Source organism: Scyliorhinus torazame, chromosome 26 (genome assembly GCF_047496885.1).
Source record: "Scyliorhinus torazame isolate Kashiwa2021f chromosome 26, sScyTor2.1, whole genome shotgun sequence".
In the NCBI taxonomy this organism is placed as follows: Eukaryota; Metazoa; Chordata; class Chondrichthyes; order Carcharhiniformes; family Scyliorhinidae; genus Scyliorhinus; species Scyliorhinus torazame.
The window spans coordinates 34,457,850-34,478,100 of record NC_092732.1 but is presented as its reverse complement, the minus strand read 5'-3'; the positions used below and the strand labels follow the sequence as shown (position 1 = coordinate 34,478,100).

The 20,251-nt window shown below is 58.8% G+C and overlaps 1 protein-coding gene across 1 annotated transcript in view; it reads right to left on the bottom strand.

The window, feature by feature from the left end:
* LOC140402957 (interleukin-6 receptor subunit alpha-like) overlaps nt 1-20,251 on the bottom strand; it is a 78,096-nt gene that overhangs the window by 14,125 nt on the left and 43,720 nt on the right. Inside the window, exons 4-8 of the mRNA XM_072490606.1 lie at nt 19,148-19,323; nt 18,273-18,436; nt 10,357-10,498; nt 5,227-5,264; nt 1,979-2,024 (exon numbers count right to left, since the gene is read on the bottom strand). Of these exons, the coding sequence (XP_072346707.1) occupies nt 1,979-2,024; nt 5,227-5,264; nt 10,357-10,498; nt 18,273-18,436; nt 19,148-19,323 (566 nt within the window). The remainder of the gene's footprint in view (nt 1-1,978; nt 2,025-5,226; nt 5,265-10,356; nt 10,499-18,272; nt 18,437-19,147; nt 19,324-20,251) is intronic.

Here is a 20,251-nt window from a genome sequence, read left to right as displayed (position 1 = left end):
TCCCTCTCTCCCATTTCCAATCCCCTCTCTCCCATTCCCGATCCCTCTCTCCCATTCCCAATCCCGCTCTCCCATTCCCAACCCTGCTCTCCCATTCCCAACCCATCCCTCCCATTCCCAAACACTCTCTCCCATTTCCAATCCCCTCTCTCCCATTCCCGATCCCTCTCTCCATTCCCAATCCCGCTCTCCCATTCCCAATCCCACTCTCCCATTCCCAACCCATCTCTACCATTCCCAATCCCTCTCTCACCATTCCCAATCCCTCTCTCCCATTCCCGATCCCTCTCTCCCATTCCCGATCCCTCTCTCCCATTCCCAAACTTCTCTCCCATTCCCAAGCCCTCTCTCCCCTTCCCAATCTCTCTCTCCCATTCCCAACCCCTCTCTCCCATTCCCAATCCTCTCTCCCATTCCCAATCCTCTCTCCCATTCGCAACTCCTCTCAGCCATACCCAAACCCTCCCTCCCATTCCCAATCCCTCACTCCCATTCCCAATCCCTCTCTCCCATTCCCAATCTCTCTCTCTCACATTCCCAATCCCTCTCTCACATTCCCAATCCTCTCTCCGATTCCCAATCCCTCTCTCCCATTCCCGATCCCTCTCTCCCATTCCCAATCCCTCTCCCATTCCCGATCCCTCACTCCCATTCCCGATCCCTCTCTCCCATTCCCGATCCCTCTCTCCCATTCCCAATCCCTCTCTCTCATTCCAACCCCTCTCTCCCCATTCCCAATCGCCCATTCTCAACCCCTCTCTCCCAATCCCAATCTCTCTCTCCCATTCCCAATCCCTCTCTCCCATCTCAGCCCACATTCCCATTCCCAATCCCTCTCATCAGATTCATCCCTCGCGCCCAATCCCTCGCCCGCATTCCACAATCCCCTCTTCCCGCCACCATCCCTCGCTCCCATTGCCAATCCCTCGCTCGGCATTCCGCAATCCCCTCTTCCCGTCACCATCCCTCGCTCCCAACCCCTCGCTCGGCATTCCGCAATCCCCTCTTCCCGTCACCATCCCTCGCTCCCAATCCCTCGCTCGGCATTCCGCAATCCCCTCTTCCCGTCACCACCCCTCGCTCCCAATCCCTCGCTCGGCATTCCGCAATCCCCTCTTCCCGCCACCATCCCTCGCTCCCATTCCCAATCCCTCGCTCGGCATTCCGCAATCCCCTCTTCCCGCCACCATCCCTCGCTCCCATTCCCAATCCCTCGCTCGGCATTCCGCAATCCCCTCTTCCCGTCACCATCCCTCGCTCCCATTGCCAATCCCTCGCTCGGCATTCCGCAATCCCCTCTTCCCGTCACCATCCCTCGCTCCCAATCCCTCGCTCGGCATTCCGCAATCCCCTCTTCCCGTCACCATCCCTCGCTCCCAACCCCTCGCCCGGCATTCCACAATCCCCTCTTCCCGCCACCATCCCTCGCTCCCAATCCCTCGCTCGGCATTCCGCAATCCCCTCTTCCCGTCACCATCCCTCGCTCCCAACCCCTCGCTCGGCATTCCGCAATCCCCTCTTCCCGCCACCATCCCTCGCTCCCATTGCCAATCCCTCGCTCGGCATTCCGCAATTCCCTCTTCCCACCACCACCCCTCGCTCCCAACCCCTCGCTCGGCATTCCGCAATCCCCTCTTCCCGTCACCATCCCTCGCTCCCAACCCCTCGCTCGGCATTCCGCAATCCCCTCTTCCCGTCACCATCCCTCGCTCCCAACCCCTCGCTCGGCATTCCGCAATCCCCTCTTCCCGCCACCATCCCTCGCTCCCATTCCCAATCCCTCGCTCGGCATTCCGCAATCCCCTCTTCCCGTCACCATCCCTCGCTCCCAATCCTTCTCTCCCATCTCAACCCACATTCCCGTTCCCAATCCGTGGTCATCAGGGTGCAGAGGGGGGGAGCAAGGGGGGGGGGGGTGGGAGGACGAAGACATTCTTCGTGAAGAAGACCAGGAAGAGATCAAAGTGAAGACCCTTACCCTGTGGGGTGGATTCGTCCCCCGGATCATCCCCTGAAGGAAAATCCTGTGACAGAGAAATGTGAACATTGTTAAACCATTGGTCTTAATATTTATTCAATGACAGACTTATAAAAAGACCATCGAGAGTTATTTGTATAGCACAAAATTCCCAAAGTCCTTTCCCCAATTATAAAGCAAAATGTGACCCCCCGAGACGCACGAGGAGACATTGGGGGCCAAGCAACCAAAGAGGTCAATTTTAAGGTGCGTCTTAAAGGAGAAGAGAGAGAGACGTGGAGAGGTTTAGGGAGGGAATTCCAGACCTCAGGCCCCCCCCCCCAGGCAGCTGAAGGCACGGCCGCCAATGGTGGAGCGACGGGAATCGGGGGGGGGGGGGGGGGGGTGCTGCTCGGGAGGCCGGGATTGGAGGAGCGCAGAGATCTCGGAGGGTTGTCGGGGCTGGAGGAGGTTACAGAGATAGGGAGGGGGTTGTAGGGGCTGGAGGAGGTTACAGAGATAGGGAGGGGGTGTAGGGGCAGGAGGAGGTTACAGAGAGAGGGAGGGGGTGTAAGGACTGGAGGCGGTTAAAGAGATAGGGAGGGGGTGTAAGGACTGGAGGCGGTTAAAGAGATAGGGAGGGGGTGTAGGGGCTGGAGGAGGTTACAGAGATAGGGAGGGGGTTGTAGGGGCTGGAGGAGGTTACAGAGATAGGGAGGGGGTGTAGGGGCTGGAGGAGGTTACAGAGATAGGGAGGGGGTTGTAGGGGCTGGAGGAGGTTACAGAGAGAGGGAGGGGGTGTAAGGACTGGAGGAAGTTACAGAGATAGGGAGGGGGTGTAGGGGCTGGAGGAGGTTACAGAGATAGGGAGGGGGTGTCGGGGCTGGAGGAGGTTACAGAGTTAGGGAGGGGGTGTAAGGACTGGAGGAGGTTACAGAGATAGGGAAGGGGTGTAGGGGCTGGAGGAGGTTGCAGAGATAGGGAGGGGGTGTCGGGGCTGGAGGAGGTTACAGAGAGAGGGAGGGGGTGTAAGGACTGGAGGAGGTTACAGAGTTAGGGAGGGGGTGTAGGGGCTGGAGGAGGTTACAGAAATAGGGTGGGGGTGTAGGGGCTGGAGGAGGTTACAGAGATAGGGAGGAGGTGTAGGGGCTGGAGGAGGTTACAGAGTTAGGGAGGGGGTGTAGGGGCTGGAGGAGGTTACAGAGATAGGGAGGGGGTGTAGGGGCTGGAGGAGGTTACAGAGATAGGGAGGTAGTGTAGGGGCTGGGGGAGGTTACAGAGATAGGGAGGGGATGTAGGGGCTGGAGGAGGTTACAGAGTTAGGGAGGGGGTGTAGGGGCTGGAGGAGGTTACAGAGATAGGGAGGGGGTGTAAGGACTGGAGGCGGTTACAGAGATAGGGAGGGGGTTGCAGGGGCTGGAGGAGGTTACAAAGATAGGGAGGGGGTGTAGGGGCTGGAGGAGGTTGCAGAGATAGGGAGGGGGTGTAGGGGGCTGGAGGTGGTTACAGAGATAGGGAGAGGGTGTAGGGGCTGGAGGAGGTTACGGAGACAGGGAGGGGGTGTAGGGGCTGGAGGAGGTTACAGAGATAGGGAGGGGGTGTAGGGGCTGGAGGAGGTTACAGAGAAAGGGAGGGGATGTAGGGGCTGGAGGAGGTTACAGAGATAGGGTGTGGGTGTAGGGGCTGGAGGAGGTTACAGAGAAAGGGAGGGGATGTAGGGGCTGGAGGAGGTTACAGAGAAAGGGAGGGGATGTAGGGGCTGGAGGAGGTTACAGAGATAGGCAGGCGGTGTAGGGGCTGGAGGAGGTTACAGAAAAAGGGTGTGGGTGTAGGGGCTGGAGGAGGTTACAGAGATAGGGAGTGGGTGTAGGGGCTGGAGGAGGTTTCAGAGATAGGGAGAGGGTGTAGGGGCTGGAGGAGGTTACAGAGATAGGGAGGGGGTGTAGGAGGCTGGAGGAGGTTACAGAGATAGGGAGGGGGTGTAGGGGCTGGGGGAGTTTACAGAGATAGGGAGGGGGTGTAGGGGCTGGAGGAGGTTACAGAGACAGGGAGGGGGTGTGGGGGCTGGAGGAGGATACAGAGATAGGGAGGGGGTGTAGGGGGCTGGAGGAGGTTACAGAGATAGGGAGGGGGTGTAGGGGCTGGAGGAGGTTACAGAGACAGGGAGGGGGTGTGGGGACTGGAGGAGGTTACAGAGATAGGGAGGGGGTGTAGGGGGCTGGAGGAGGTTACAGAGATAGGGAGGGTGTGTCGGGGCTGGAGGAGGTTACAGAGACAGGGAGGGGGTGTGGGGACTGGAGGAGGTTACAGAGATAGGGAGGGGGTGTGGGGGCTGGAGGAGGTTACAGAGATAGGGAGGGGGTGTAGGGGCTGGAGGAGGTTACAGAGATAGGGAGGGGGTGTGGGGACTGGAGGAGGTTACAGAGATAGGGAGGGGGTGTAGGGGCTGGAGGAGGTTACAGAGATAGGGAGGGGGTGTGGGGGCTGGAGGAGGTTACAGAGATAGGGAGGGGGTGTAGGGGCTGGAGGAGGTTACAGAGATAGGGAGGGGGTGTAGGGGCTGGAGGAGGTTACAGAGATAGGGAGGGGGTGTGAGGGCTGGAGGAGGTTACAGAGATAGGGAGGGGGTGTAGGGGCTGGAGGAGGTTACAGAGATAGGGAGGGGGTGTAGGGTCTGGAGGAGGTTACAGAGATAGGGAGGGGGTGTAGGGGGCTGGAGGAGGTTACAGAGATAGGGAGGGGGTGTAGGGGCTGGAGGAGGTTACAGAGACAGGGAGGGGGTGTAGGGGCTGGAGGAGGTTACAGAGATAGGGAGGGGGTGTAGGGGCGGGAGGAGGTTACAGAGACAGGGAGGGGGTGTAGGTGCTGGAGGAGGTTACAGAGATAGGGAGGGGGTGTAGGTGCTGGAGGAGGTTACAGAGATAGGGAGGGGGTGTAGGGGCTGGAGGAGGTTACAGAGATAGGGAGGGGGTGTAGGTGCTGGAGGAGGTTACAGAGATAGGGAGGGGGTGTAGGGGCTGGAGGAGTTTACAGAGATAGGGAGGGGGTGTAGGGGCTGGAGGAGTTTACAGAGATAGGGAGGGGTGTAGGGGTTGGAGGAGGTTACAGAGATAGGGAGGGGGTGTAGGGGCGGGAGGACGTTACAGAGACAGGGAGGGGGTGTAGGGGCTGGAGGAGGTTACATATATAGGGATGACCCCAAAAGCAATATGGCCGCCACAGGAACGATGACTGAAATATCGGCTGAGGGACGTTCGATTGCAAATTACCTCAGAATCGTCTTCAGGGACCACGTCCGGCTTGGGGCCTGGGAAAAAAAATAACTGAGATTAATCGGAATGTTACAAATCCTCTCAGACCAATCCCTATCGCTTCTCTGTCTCGTGCACCCTTCCAGAAGGTTCTCTCAAACAACTGTGACAATAGAGACCATATTCCTGTTCCTCCCCCGCTTCCAATTCTCCTATTCCACCTTCTCTCATTCTTTCTCTCTTTCCGTTTTCTCTCTCTCTCTCCGCAAGTCCTCCATTTGCCGCTTCCTCTCCCTCCCCACCTTCTCTCTCTCTCTCACCCTCTCTCTTCCCTCCTCTCTCTCCTCCTTTCTCGCTTCCGTCCTGTCCTCTCTCTCTCTCCCTCTCTCTTCCCTTTGTATCGCCATCTCATCCTGCATTCTCTTTCCACCCCTCTCTCTCTTCCCTTCTCTCCCTCTCTCCTTTCCATAACTCTCTCTCTCCCTCCCTTCCTACATTCTCTCTCTCTCTCCTCCATTGCCCCTCTCCTCTCTTCCTCCTTCTCCATCTTTCCCTTCCCCCCCCTTCTCAGCCTCCGCTCCCTCCCTCCCTCCTGCCCTCCCCTTTCCCCCTCTCCCGTTAATTCCTCCCCTCCTCCCTTCTCACCCTCCACTCCCTCCCTCCTGCCCTCCCCTTTCCCCCCTCCTCCATTAATTCCCCCCCCCCGCCCGGGGTGGATGGATTTAGCACAGTGGATTTAGCACCGGGATTTAACACAGGGGTTGGTTTAGCACAGTGGGCTAAACAGCTGGCTTGCAATGCGGAACAAGGCCCGCAGCACGGTTCAATTCCCGCACCGGCCTCCCCGAACAGGCGCCGGAATGTGGCGACTAGGGGCTTTTCACAGTAACTTCATTTGAAGCCTACTTGTGACAATAAGCGATTATTATTTGTGTTGGGGTTGAGGGGGTTGAGAGTTACGGCAACCACCCTGGCCCTACGGACATGTTTCTCAGGGTCACTCACTTGGGTTTCTGGTTTCGCTCCTGAACATAGACCATGCAGTGCAGAAGGAGGCCATTCGGCCCATCGAGTCTGCACCGACCCACTTAAGCCCTCCCTTTCCCCCCCCTATCCCCGGAACCCAATAACCACTCCTAACCTTTTTTTTGGTCACTCAGGGCAATTTATCGCGGCCAATCTAACAAGGATTGGCTTAACGTGAGGCTGGGAAGCAGCAGCTCTCTCTCTCGCTCTCCAATCTTTCCACGCATATCTCCCTTTAAACCTTTCCCGCCCCCCCCCCCCTCACCTCGAACTCGTGACCCCTAGAAATTGAGTCCCCCACTCTGGGGGAAAAAGCTTGTTGCTATCCACCCTGTCCATACCTCTCATGATTTTGTAGACCTCAATGAGGCCCCCTCCCCCCTCAACCTCCGTCTGTCTAATGAAAATAATCCTAATCTACTCCAACCTCTCTTCATAGCTAGCGCCCTCCATACCAGGCAACATCCTGGTGAACCTCCTCTGCACCCTCTCTAAAGCATCCACATCCTTCTGGTAATGTGGCGACCAGAACTGCACCCAGTATTCCAAATGTGGCCTAACCAAAGTCCGATACAACTGTAACATGACCTGCCGACTCTTGTACTCAATACCCCGTCCGATGAAGGAAAGCATGCCGTATGCCCTCTTGACCACTAGCGACCTGCGCTGCCACCTTCAGGGCACAATGGACCTGAACTCCCAGATCTCTCTGTGCATCAATTTTCTCAGAACTGCAAAGCATTGATGTCGAACCCGTGAGCTAGAAGTCGGGGTGTGATGTGAGACAACAATATTTATTATTGTCACAAGTAGACTTACATTCACGCTGCAATGAAGTTGCTGGGAAGAGCCCCCTAGTCGCCACACTCCGGCGCCTGTTCGGGTACGCGGAGGGAGAATTCAGAATGTCCAATTCACCCAACAAGCACGTCTTTCGGGACTTGTGGGAGGAAACCGGAGCGTCCGGAGGAACCCCACGCAGACACGGGTGAGAAAGTGCAGTCTCCGCACAGACAGTGACCCAAGCCGGGAATCGAACCTGGGACCTTGGCGCTGTGAAGCAACAGTGCTAACCACTTGCTACCGTGCCACCCGAGACATAAGACCATAAGACATAGGAGCAGAATTCAGCCACTCGGCCCATCGAGTCTGCTCCGACATTCAATCATGGCTGATATTTTCTCATCCCCATTCTCCTGCCTTCTCGCCATAACCCCTGATCCCCTTATTAATCAGGAACCGATCTATCTCTATCTTAAAGACACTCGGTGATTTGGCCTCCACAGCCTTCTGCGGCAAAGAGTTCCACAGATTCCCCACCCTCTGGCTGAAGAAATTCCTCCTCATCTCTGTTTTAAAGGATCGTCCCTTTAGTCTGAGATGGTGTCCTCTGCTTCTAGTCTCTCCTACAAGTGGAAACATCCTCTCCACGTCCACTCTATCCAGGCCTCGCCGTATCCTGTAAGTTTCAATAAGATCCCCCCTCATCCTTCTAAACTCCAACGAGTACAGACCCAGAGTCCTCGACCGTTCCTCGTACGACAAGCTCTTCATTCCAGGGATCGTTCTTGTGAACCTCCTCTGGACCCTTTCCAAGGCCAGCACATCCTTCCTTAGATACGGGGCCCAAAACTGCTCACAATACTCCAAATGGGGTCTGACCAGAGCCTGATGCAGCCTCAGAAGTACATCCCTGGCCTTGTATTCTAGCCCTCTCGACGTGAATGCTAACATTGCATTTGCCTTCCTAACTGCCGACTGAACCTGCACGTTAACCTTAAGAGAATCGTGAACAAGGACTCCCAAGTCCCTTTGTGCTTCTGATTTCCGAAGCATTTCCCCATTTAGAAAATAGTCTGTGCCTAAATTCCTCCTTCCAAAGTGCGTAACCTCACACTTTTCCACTTTGTATTCCATCTGCCCCTTCTTTGCCCACTCTCCTGGCCTGTCCAAATCCTTCTGCAGCCCCCCTGCTTCCTCAATACTGCCTGTCCCTCTACAGATCTTTGTATCATCTGCAAACTTAGTAACAGAGCCTTCAGTTCCTCCTTCCAGCTCATTCATGTGCATTGTGAAAAGTTGTGGTCCCAGCACAGACCCCTGAGGCTCACCACTAGTCACCGGCTGTCACCCTGAAAAAGACCCCTTTATCCCCACTCTCTGCCAGTCAGTCAATCCTCTATCCACGCCCGGATCTTACCCTGAACACCAGGGGCTCTTAACTTGTTTAACAGTCTCCATGCGGCACCTTGTCAAAGGCCTTCTGGAAATCTAAATAAATCACATCCACTGGTTCTCCTTTGTCTAATCTCCTTATTACCTCCTCAAAGAACTGTAACAGATTTGTCAGACATGACCTGCCCTTGACGAAGCCGTGCTGACTCAGTCCTATTTTACCAAGCACTTCCAAGTGCTTCGCGATTCTCCCCTACCTGGCGGGGCCCTTCGGTGCCGAGGGGCGGCACAAACCACTCCGGCGGCGGGCCGCCCCGAAGGTGTGGAAACCTCCGCACCTTCAGGGGCTAGGCCGGCGACGAAGGGCCTCCGCCGGCCGACGCGAGTTGGCGCATGTGCGGGAGCGCCAGCGTGCTGGCATCATCCCAGCGCATGCGCGGGGTGGGGGGGGGGGGGTCATCTCCGCGTCGGCCGTCGCGGACTTTTACACCAGCCGACGCGGTGGAATAGAGTGCCCCCGCGGCACAGGCCCGCCCGCGGATCGGCGGGCCCCGATCGCGGGCCAGGCCACCGTGGGGGCACCACCCACCACCCCCCCCCCCGGGGCCGGATCGCCCCGCGCGGCCCCCCACACCCCGCCCCCCCAGGACCCCGGATCCCACTTGGTGGCGGAGAATTCGGGACACGGCGGGGGGGGGGGGGGGGGGGGGGGGGCGGGATTCACGCCGGCCCCCGGCGATTCTCCGACCCGCGGTGGGGGGGTCGGAGAATCGCGCCCCTGATCTTTTGTACTTGGTCCTGATTATTTTTCACCCCTTTCCACCCCTCTGTGTTTCTCTGTCCTGTGTGTGTGGGTAGAGGGTGGGGCAGATAAAAGGGGGTAGCACTATATTTCATCTTTATTTCTGTTTTTAATGAACAGTTGTTGTGTTTCAATTTACAAACCTAGTGACTGTAATCATTGGGCAGCCAACAGCCAAAGGCTTTGGGTATTTTGCTAAAGATTATTGGTTAATTCACTTGTGTTGGGACTCCGGGGCTTGTAGGGCTGGAATTGGCCGCGTGCTAGCCCAGGGTGTCGCAACAGAAGGAGATGAGAGGGGAGGAGAGAGGGAGGGAGGGAGTGGGGAGATAAAGGAGGCACAGGAGAGAGCAAGAGAGGAGGGGAGAGATTGATGGAAGGGAGGGAGAGCGAAGGGAAGGGAGAAGCACAGAGGAAACGAAGACGATGGCAAGGACAGAGAGAGAGAGAGTAAATGTGAAGGAAAGAGAGAGAGAGAGAGAAGGAGGGAGCGGAGGAGGAGAAAGATAGAGGCGGACGCAGGGAGAGAGAGGAAGAGAGAGGCAATGGAGGAAGGGAGAGAGAGCGAAGGAAAGAGAGAACCCAGGAAGAGTAGGGGAAGGTGAAGAGGACAGAGAGAGAGAGAGAGAAAATGTGAAGGAGAGAGGGTGAAAATGAGAGAAGGAGAGAGGGTGAAAATGTGAGAAGGAGAGAGGGGAGCAAAGAGAGAGAAAGGTGAAGGTGAAAGAGAGAGATAAAATCAAGAAGCTGTGAGGAATGGAAGAGAGGAAGAGAGAGGGGACGAGAGAGAAAGAGAGAGAAAGTTGAAGGTGAAAGAGAGATGAAATCAAGAAGCTGCGAGGAATGGAAGAGAGGAAGAGAAAGAGAGAGGGGAAGACAGAGAAAGAGAGAGAAAGGGAGAGAAAGAAAGAAAGGGAGAGAAAGAAAGAAAGAGAGAGAAAGAGAGAGAGAGAGAGAGAGAGGAAGAGAGAGAGAGTGAAAACTGAGAAAAAAGAGGCGGGGAGAAGGTGGGAATGGGGAATGAAGGAGGAGAGTCAGAAGAGAAGAACGAGCTAGAGGGAGGGAAGGGAATAGGGATGTCGGGAAGACAGGAATGGAAGAAGAGTGGGGTACGAGGAGGTGGTGGGGAGAGGTGATAGACCTACCAGTCCACGGCGTGCAATGGGCCTGTTTGCTCCAGTCGCTCCACGTGCCGTGATTAAACTCCTCGATCGCCCGGACCCTCACCGTGTAGTTCGTGTCGGGCAAGGCGTCGGAGATCAGGAAGGTCGTCTCCTTGACGTCGACCTGCCAAGAGAGGAGCGCCCCTGTCAATCGGAGGGCGGCCATCTTGCGAAGGGGCGGGAGGGCCGCCAACTCCCCCCACCCCCGTCCGCCCTCCACCCACCCCTGGACCGACACCGCGACGGTGGAGCGAATCCCCGAATTGAGTGCGGAACCCCAATGGTGGAGGGGGAGCGGTGAGAGAGGGAGAGAGACAGATAAACAAGCTTGTCGTGCCGCCTCGTGCATGACCCAATTACTCAAGGGAAGCTCAGAGGAAGCGAATCATTTGCATAGGAGCGAATCAACAGAAACTCTGCAAGTCGGCATTTCTGCTTCAAAGGTTAACTCGAATAATGTTTCCACACCCTCGCTCTGGATTTACCCCTATTGCGAGAAATCCATTCTGCCCCTCTGCCCTCCTGCTCCACACCAATTTCTTCCAACCCCCCCCTCTTCATCTATAGCATGCCCCTCCCTCCCCCACCCACAAACCATCACCATATCCGTCTGTCCCTCAGCTTCCCCCCAACTTCAATGTAGCTTCCATATTCACCTCAAGGACTCCCCATGGCAGCGAGTCCCACATTCTCCGCCACTCCCCCGTGGCAGCGAGTCCCACATTGTCCCCCACTCCCCCGTGGGAGCGAGTCCCACATTCTCCCCCACTCCCTGTGGGAACGAGTCGCACATTCTCCCCCACTCCCCGTGGGAGCGAATCCCACATTCTCCCCATGGGAGCGAGTCCCACATTCTCCCCATGGGAGCGAGTCCCACATTCTCCCCATGGGAGCGAGTCCCACATTCTCCCCGTGGGAGCGAGTCCCACATTCTCCCCGTGGGAGCGAGTCCCACATTCTCCCCCACTCCCCCGTGGGAGCGAGTCCCACATTCTCCCCCACTCCCTGTGGGAGCGAGTCCCACATTCTCCCCCACTCCCCAATGGGAGCGAGTCCCACATTCTCCCCCACTCCCCAATGGGAGCGAGTCCCACATTCTCCCCCCACTCCCCGTGGGAGCGAGTCCCACATTCTCCCCCACTCCCTGTGGGAGCGAATCCCACATTCTCCCCACTCCCCGTGGGAGCGAGTCCCACATTCTCCCCCACTCCCCAATGGGAGCGAGTCCCACATTCTCCCCCACTCCCCCGTGGGAGCGAGTCCCACATTCTCCCCCACTCCCCCGTGGGAGCGAGTCCCACATTCTCCCCCACTCCCCGTGGGAGCGAGTCCCACATTCTCCCCCACTCCCCCGTGGGAGCGAGTCCCACATTCTCCCCCACTCCCCCGTGGGAGCGAGTCCCACATTCTCCCCCACTCCCCCGTGGGAGCGAGTCCCACATTCTCCCCGTGGGAGCGAGACCCACATTCTCCCCATGGGAGCGAGTCCCACATTCTCCCCATGGGAGCGAGTCCCACATTCTCCCCGTGGGAGCGAGTCCCACATTCTCCCCGTGGGAGCGAGTCCCACATTCTCCCCCACTCCCCCGTGGGAGCGAGTCCCACATTCTCCCCCACTCCCTGTGGGAGCGAGTCCCACATTCTCCCCCACTCCCCAATGGGAGCGAGTCCCACATTCTCCCCCACTCCCCAATGGGAGCGAGTCCCACATTCTCCCCCCACTCCCCGTGGGAGCGAGTCCCACATTCTCCCCCACTCCCTGTGGGAGCGAATCCCACATTCTCCCCACTCCCCGTGGGAGCGAGTCCCACATTCTCCCCCACTCCCCAATGGGAGCGAGTCCCACATTCTCCCCCTCTCCCCCGTGGGAGCGAGTCCCACATTCTCCCCCACTCCCCCGTAGGAGCGAGTCCCACATTCTCCCCCACTCCCCGTGGGAGCGAGTCCCACATTCTCCCCCACTCCCCCGTGGGAGCGAGTCCCACATTCTCCCACACTCCCCCGTGGGAGCGAGTCCCACATTCTCCCCCACTCCCCCGTGGCAGCGAGTCCCACATTCTCCACCACTCCCCATGGGAGCGAGTCCCACATTCTCCCCCACTCCCCGTGGGAGCGAGTCCCACATTCTCCCCCACTCCCCCGTGGGAGTGAGTCCCACATTCTCCCCCACTCCCCGTGGGAGCGAGTCCCACATTCTCCCCCACTCCCCGTGGCAGCGAGTCCCACATTCTCCCCCAGTCCCCCGTGGGAGCGAGTCCCACATTCTCCCCCACTCCCCCGTGGCAGCGAGTCCCACATTCTCCCCCACTCCCCGTGGGAGCGAGTCCCACATTCTCCCCCACTCCCCCGTGGCAGCGAGTCCCACATTCTCCCCACTCTCTGTGGGAGTGACTCCCACATTCTCCCCCACTCACCGTGGAAGCGAGTCCGACATTCTCCCCCCACTCCCCGTGGGAGCGAGTCCCACATTCTCCCCCACTCCCCTGTGGGAGCGAGTCCCACATTCTCATCCACTCCCCCGTGGGAGCGAGTCCCACATTCTCCCCACTCCCCGTGGCAGCGAGTCCCACATTCTCCCCCACTCCCCGTGGGAGAGAGTCCCACATTCTCCCCCACTCCCCCGTGGGAGCGAGTCCCACATTCTCCCCCACTCCCCCGTGGCAGCGAGTCCCACATTCTCCCCCACTCCCCGTGGGGGCGAGTCCCACATTCTCCTCACTCCCTGTGGGAGCGAGTCCCACATTCTCCCCCACTCCCCGTGGGAGCGAGTCCCACATTCTCCCCCACTCCCCGTGGGAGCGAGTCCCACATTCTCCCCCACTCCCCGTGGGAGCGAGTCCCACATTCTCCCCCACTCCCCCGTGGGAGCGAGTCCCACATTCTCCCCCACTCCCCGTGGGAGCGAGTCCCACATTCTCCTCACTCCCTGTGGGAGCGAGTCCCACATTCTCCCCCACTCCCCGTGGGAGCGAGTCCCACATTCTCCTCACTCCCTGTGGGAGCGAGTCCCACATTCTCCCCCACTCCCGGTGGGAGCGAGTCCCACATTCTCCCCCACTCCCGGTGGGAGCGAGTCCCACATTCTCCCCCACTCCCTGTGGGAGCGATTCCCACATTCTCCCTCACTCCCCGTGGGACCAGGTCCCACATTCTCCCCACTCCCTGTGGGAGCGAGTCCCACATTCCCCCCCACTCTCTGTGGGAGCGAGTCCCACATTCTCCCCCCACTCCCCGTGGGAGCGAGTCCCGCATTCTCCCCCACTCCCCATGGGAGCGAGTCCCACATTCTCCCCCACTCCCCGTGGGAGCAAGTCCCACATTCTCCCCCACTCCCTGTGGGAGCGGGTCCCACATTCTCCCCCCACTCCCCGTGGGAGCGAGTCCCACATTCTCCCCACTCCCCGTGGGAGCGAGTCCCACATTCCCCTCCACTCTCTGTGGGAGCGAGTCCCACATTCTCCCCCACTCCCCGTGGGAGCGAGTCCCACATTCTCCACCCACTCCCCGTGGGAGCGAGTCCCACATTCTCCCCCACTCCCCGTGGGATCGAGTCCCACATTCTCCCCCACTCTCCGTGGGAGCGAGTCCCACATTCTCCCCCACTCTCCGTGGGAGTGAGTCCCACATTCTCCCCCACTCTCCGTGGGAGCGAGTCCCACATTCTCCCCCACTCTCCGTGGGAGCGAGTCCCACATTCTCCCCCACTCCCTGTGGGAGCGAGTCCCACATTCTCCCCACTCCCTGTGGGAGTGAGTCCCACATTCTCCCCACTCCCTGTGGGAGTGAGTCCCACATTCTCCCCCACTCCCTGTGGGAGCGAGTCCCACATTCTCCCCCACTCCCTGTGGGAGCGAGTCCCACATTCTCCCCACTCCCTGTGGGAGCGAGTCCCCCATTCTCCCCCACTCCCCGTGGGAGCGAGTCCCACATTCTCCCCCACTCCCCGTGGGAGCGAGTCCCACAATCTCCCCACTCCCTGTGGGAGCGAGTCCCACATTCTCCCCCACTCCCTGTGGGAGCGAGTCCCACATTCTCCCCCACTCCCCGTGGGAGCGAGTCCCACATTCTCCCCCACTCCCCGTGGGAGCGAGTCCCACATTCTCCCCCACTCCCTGTGGGAGCGAGTCCCACATTCTCCCCACTCCCTGTGGGAGCGAGTCCCACATTCTCCCCCACTCCCTGTGGGAGCGAGTCCCACATTCTCCCCACTCCCTGTGGGAGTGAGTCCCACATTCTCCCCACTCCCTGAGGGAGCGAGTCCCACATTCTCCCCCACTCCCTGTGGAAGCGAGTCCCACATTCTCCCCCCACTCCCCGTGGGAGCGAGTCCCACATTCTCCCCACTCCCTGTGGGAGCGAGTCCCACATTCTCCCCCACTCCCTGTGGGAGCGAGTCCCACATTCTCCCCACTCCCTGTGGGAGTGAGTCCCACATTCTCCCCACTCCCTGTGGGAGCGAGTCCCACATTCTCCCCCACTCCCTGTGGAAGCGAGTCCCACATTCTCCCCCCACTCCCCGTGGGAGCGAGTCCCACATTCTCCCCCACTCCCCGTGGGAGCGAGTCCCACATTCTCCCCCACTCCCTGTGGGAGCGAGTCCCACATTCTCCCCCACTCCCCGTGGGAGCGAGTCCCACATTCTCCCCACTCCCTGTGGGAGCGGGTCCCACCTTCTCCCCACTCCCCAGGCAGCGAGTCCCACATTCTCCCTCACTCCCTGTGGGAGCGAGTCCCACACTATCCCCCACTCCCCGTGGGAGTGAGTACCACATTCTCCCCACTCCCTGTGGGAGCGGGTCCCCACATTCTCCCCACTCCCCGGGCAGCGAGTCCCACATTCTCCCCCACTCCCCGTGGGAGTGAGTACCATGGGCGCGATTCTCCACCCCCCCCGCCGGGTCGGACAATCGCCGGGGGCTGGCGTGAATCCCGCCCCCCGCCGGTTGCCGAAGTCTCCGGCACCGGATATTCGGCGGGGGGCGGGAATCGCGCCGCGCCGGTTGGCGCCACCCCCCCCCGCCCCCGCGATTCTCCGGCCCGGATGGGCCGAAGTCCCGCTGCTGGAATGCCTGTCCCGCCGGCGTGGATTAAACCACCTCTCTTACCGGCGGGACAAGGCGGCGCGGGCGGGCTCCGGGGTCCTGGGGGGGGGGCGCGGGGCGATCTGGCCCCGGGGGGTGCCCCCACGGTGGCCTGGCCCGCGATCGGGGCCCACCGATCCGCGGGCGGGCCTGTGCCGTGGGGGCACTCTTTTCCTTCCGCCTTCGCCACGGCCTCCACCATGGCGGAGGCGGAAGAGACTCCCTCCACTGCGCATGCGCGGGGGATGCCGTGAGCGGCCGCTGACGCTCCCGCGCACGCGCCGCCCGGCAATGTCATTTCCGCGCCAGCTGGCGGGGCACCAAAGGCCTTTCCCGCCAGCTGGCGGGGCGGAAATCAGTCCGGCGCGGGCCTAGCCCCTCAAGGTGAGGGCTCGGCCCCCCAAGATGCGGAGCATTCCGCACCTTTGGGGCGGCGCGATGCCCGACTGAGTTGCACCGTTTTTGGCGCCAATCAGCGGACCTCGCGCCGATACCGGAGAATTTCGCCCAGGTTCTGAAGGGGCTTTCTGAGGAGAATTGCGTTGTTATCTCATTTTCAGCAAGGCGGGGTGGGGTCGGGAGTGAGGGCTGGGGGTGGGTGAGGGGCCTGGGCTGGAAGGAATGGGACCAGCAGAGAGTCAACAAGAGGCTGAATGGTCATACCGTGGAACTGTTCTATGATTCCATTCCATGGAACCGTGCACTGGTGTGTAGACACAGAGCAATGGAGAGAGAGGCAGAGAGAGAGAGAGGGACAGAGGGAGAGAGATAGAGCGAGAGAGACAGAGAGAGAGACAGAGAGAGAGAGAGAGACAGTGAGAGACAGAGAGAGACAGAGAGACAGAGAGAGAGACAGAGAGAGAGACAGTGAGAGAGACAGTGAGACAGAGAGAGAGGGACAGAGGGAGAGAGATAGAGCGAGAGAGACAGAGAGAGAGACAGAGAGAGAGAGAGAGACAGTGAGAGACAGAGAGAGACAGAGAGACAGAGAGAGAGACAGAGAGAGAGACAGTGAGAGAGACAGTGAGACAGAGAGAGAGGGACAGAGGGAGAGAGATAGAGCGAGAGAGACAGAGAGAGAGAGAGAGAGAGAGACACACAAAGACAGAGACAGAGAGAGAGAGAGAGACAGAGAGAGAGGCAGATAGAAAGACAGAGAGAGACAGACAGAGAGAGACAGACAGAGAGAGACAGACAGAGAGAGAGACAGAGAGAGAGACAGAGAGAGACAGAGAGAGAGACAGAGTCAGAGAGAGAGACAGACAGAGAGAGAGACAGACAGAGAGAGACAGACAGACAGAGAGAGAGAGAGAGACACACACACAGACAGAGAGAGACAGAGAGAGAGAGAGACAGAGAGAGAGGCAGATAGAAAGACAGAGAGAGACAGACAGAGAGAGACAGACAGGGAGAGACAGAGACAGAGACAGAGAGGCAGATAGAGAGACAGACAGAGAGAGACAGACAGACAGAGAGAGAGAGACACACACAGAGTGATAGACATCAATTCAGACGAGACGCTGAGAAGCAGTGAACCGATGCTTCAATAAGCTAAATATGTGCCGACCTGTAGCTCCTCCCACACTGCAGGGCTGCCCCAGGTCAACAGGCTATATACCCCCACCGCTGGGCGGAGCCACAGGCGGAGCCAACAGCAGCACCAATAATAACATTCCAACAGTACAACAGCAACAACCAATAACAGGACAGCAATAACAATAAGTATATACAACAGGGGAGGTAACAATACTAATAGAACAGTAGAACATATATACAACAGCCTTACGTAGCCATACGTGGCTCACCACAGAGAGAGAGAGACAGAGACAGAGAGAGAGAGAGAGAGAGACAGAGGGAGAGAGAGATAGACAGAGAGAGAGAGAGAGAGAGACTGCGAGAGAGAGAGACAGAGAGACAGAGAGAGAGAGAGAGACAGGGAGGGAGAGACAGAGAGAGAGAGAGAGAGGGAGGGAGAGACAGACAGAGGGAGAGAGAGGGAGTGAGACAGAGAGAGAGACAGAGGGAGAGAGAGATAGACAGAGAGAGAGACAGAGAGATAGAGACAGAGACAGAGAGAGAGAGAGAGACAGAGAGAGAGACACACACACACACAGACACGGAGAGAGACAGAGAGAGAGAGGGACAGAGACAGAGAGAGAGACAGAGGGAGAGGGAGAGAGAGAGACACACACGGACAGAGAGAGACAGACAGAGAGAGACACAGACAGAGACAGAGAGACAGAGAGAGCGACAGAGGGAGAGAGAAAGCGACAGAGGGAGAGAGAAAGTGACAGAGAGAGAGTAGAGACACAGAGAGAGCAGGACAGAGAGTGAGACAGAGAGAGAGAGAGAGGCAGAGGCAGAGACAAAGAGAGAGAGAGATAAAGAGAGAGAAAGACACACGCAAAGACAGAGACAGACAGAGAGAGAGACACAGACAGAGACAGAGAGAGACAGAGAGAGCGACAGAGGGAGAGAGAAAGTGACAGAGAGAGAGTAGAGACAGAGAGAGAGCAGGACAGAGAGTGAGACAGAGAGAGAGGCAGAGACAGAGAGAGAGAGAGATAAAGAGAGAGAAAGACACACGCACAGTCAGAGACAGACAGAGAGAGAGACACAGACAGAGACAGAGAGAGAGAGACAGAGAGAGCGACAGAGGGAGAGAGAAAGCGACAGAGAGAGAGAGAGAGAGACAGAGAGAGAGAGGGAGAGAGAGAGGGAGAGAGAGAGAGCCAGAGAGAGCGAGCGAGACAGAGAGTGAGACAGAGAGAGAGAGAGACAGAGAGAGAGAGACAGAGGGACAGATTAACATCTTACCCTGTGTAGAGGTGGCAGTTGGTTCTTGGGGCCGTAGGTAAGTTGGAATTTGAGGATATAGAAGCCTTGTTGCCAGGTCGGAGGGTAGGACCAGCTCACGTTGAGCTTGTAGGGGGCCTGTATCACCGCTGTAACTCGAACAGATTCCGGAGGGTCCGATTTCACTGTGAGGGGAAGGGGCCGGTGGGGGGGGGGGGGGGGGGGGAGGGGGGAAGAGAAAACAGGGTTGAGTTATGGCCGGTGGGAGGGGGATCCCTCCTAATCTCCACGCACACTGCCCATCCCCAAACAGAATAAACAGCACGGTAGCACAGTGGCTAGCACTGTTGCTTCATAACTCCGTGTACCCGGGTTCGATTCCCGGCTGGGGGTCGCTGTCTGTGCGGAGTCTGCACGTTCTCCCCGCGTCTGCGTGGGGGTTTCCTCCGGGCGCTCCGGTTTCCTCCCGCAAGTCCCGAAAGCCCAGAGGGTGCGGGCTCCGGACAGACTGTCACCCAAGCCGGGAATCGAACCTGGGACCCTGGGGCTGTGAGGCAGCAGTGCTAACCAGTGCGCTGCCCCGAAAGACGAGCTTGTTGGGTGAATTGGACATTCTGAATTCTTCCTCTGCGTACCCGAACAGGCGCCGGAATGTGGCGACGAGGGGATTTTCACAGTAACTCCACTGCAGCGTTAATGTAAGCCTACTTGTGACAATAAATACTATGATGTGTCAAGTGCCACTTAACCTCCAGATAGGATCGGAGAGTCGCCCCCTCATCCCTCCCTCTGTTTTACATCCCTACCACAGAGACAAAGGCCAACATCCCATCGCCATTTGGCATCTTCTGGGACGGCGAGACTGGGGGGAGAGTCAGCGTCAAAGGGGCACTTACATAGATTTTCGAAGGTGAACATTTTCTCGTTGCTGATGGCGCAGCCTGCCCCGTTCGAGACAGTCATGCTGATGAAGTGGTTCTCGTGTTCACCCTCCTTGTGCGCCAACATGCACACGCACACGCGTTTCCCGGTGTAGAACTTGCAGGCCTTCGAAGAGGGCGGGTCCATGAATCTGAGGCAGAGGAAAGAGCAGACTGATCTCTGTAACTCCCTCAGTACTGACCCTCTGACAGTGCGGCGCTCCCTCAGTACTGACCCTCTGACAGTGCGGAGCTCCCTCAGTACTGACCCTCCCACAGTGCGGAGCTCCCTCAGTACTGACCCTCTGACAGTGCGGCACTCCCTCAGTACTGACCCTCCCACAGTGCGGCACTCCCTCAGTACTGACCCTCCCACAGTGCGGCGCTCCCTCAGTACTGACCCTCTGACAGTGCGGCGCTCCCTCAGTACTGACCCTCCCACAGTGCGGCGCTCCCTCAGTACTGACTCTCCCACAGTGCGGCGCTCCCTCAGTACTGACCCTCCCACAGTGCGGCGCTCCCTCAGTACTGACTCTCCCACAGTGCCGCACTCCCTCAGTACTGACCCTCTGACAGTGCGGCGCTCCCTCAGTACTGACCCTCCCACAGTGCCGCACTCCCTCAGTACTGACCCTCCCACAGTGCGGCGCTCCCTCAGTACTGACCCTCCCACAGTGCGGCGCTCCCTCAGTACTGACCCTCCCACAGTGCGGCACTCCCTCAGTACTGACCCTCCCACAGTGCGGCGCTCCCTCAGTACTGACCCTCCGACAGTGCGGAGCTCCCTCAGTACTGACCCTCTGACAGTGCAGCGCTCCCTCAATACTGACCCTCCCACAGTGCGGCGCTCCCTCAGTACTGACCCTCCCACAGTGCGGCGCTCCCTCAGTACTGACCCTCCCACAGTGCAGCGCTCCCTCAATACTGACCCTCCCACAGTGCGGCGCTCCCTCAGTACTGACCCTCCCACAGTGCGGCGCTCCCTCAGTACTGACCCTCCCACAGTGCGGCGCTCCCTCAGTACTGACCCTCCCACAGTGCGGCGCTCCCTCAGTACTGACCCTCCCACAGTGCGGAGCT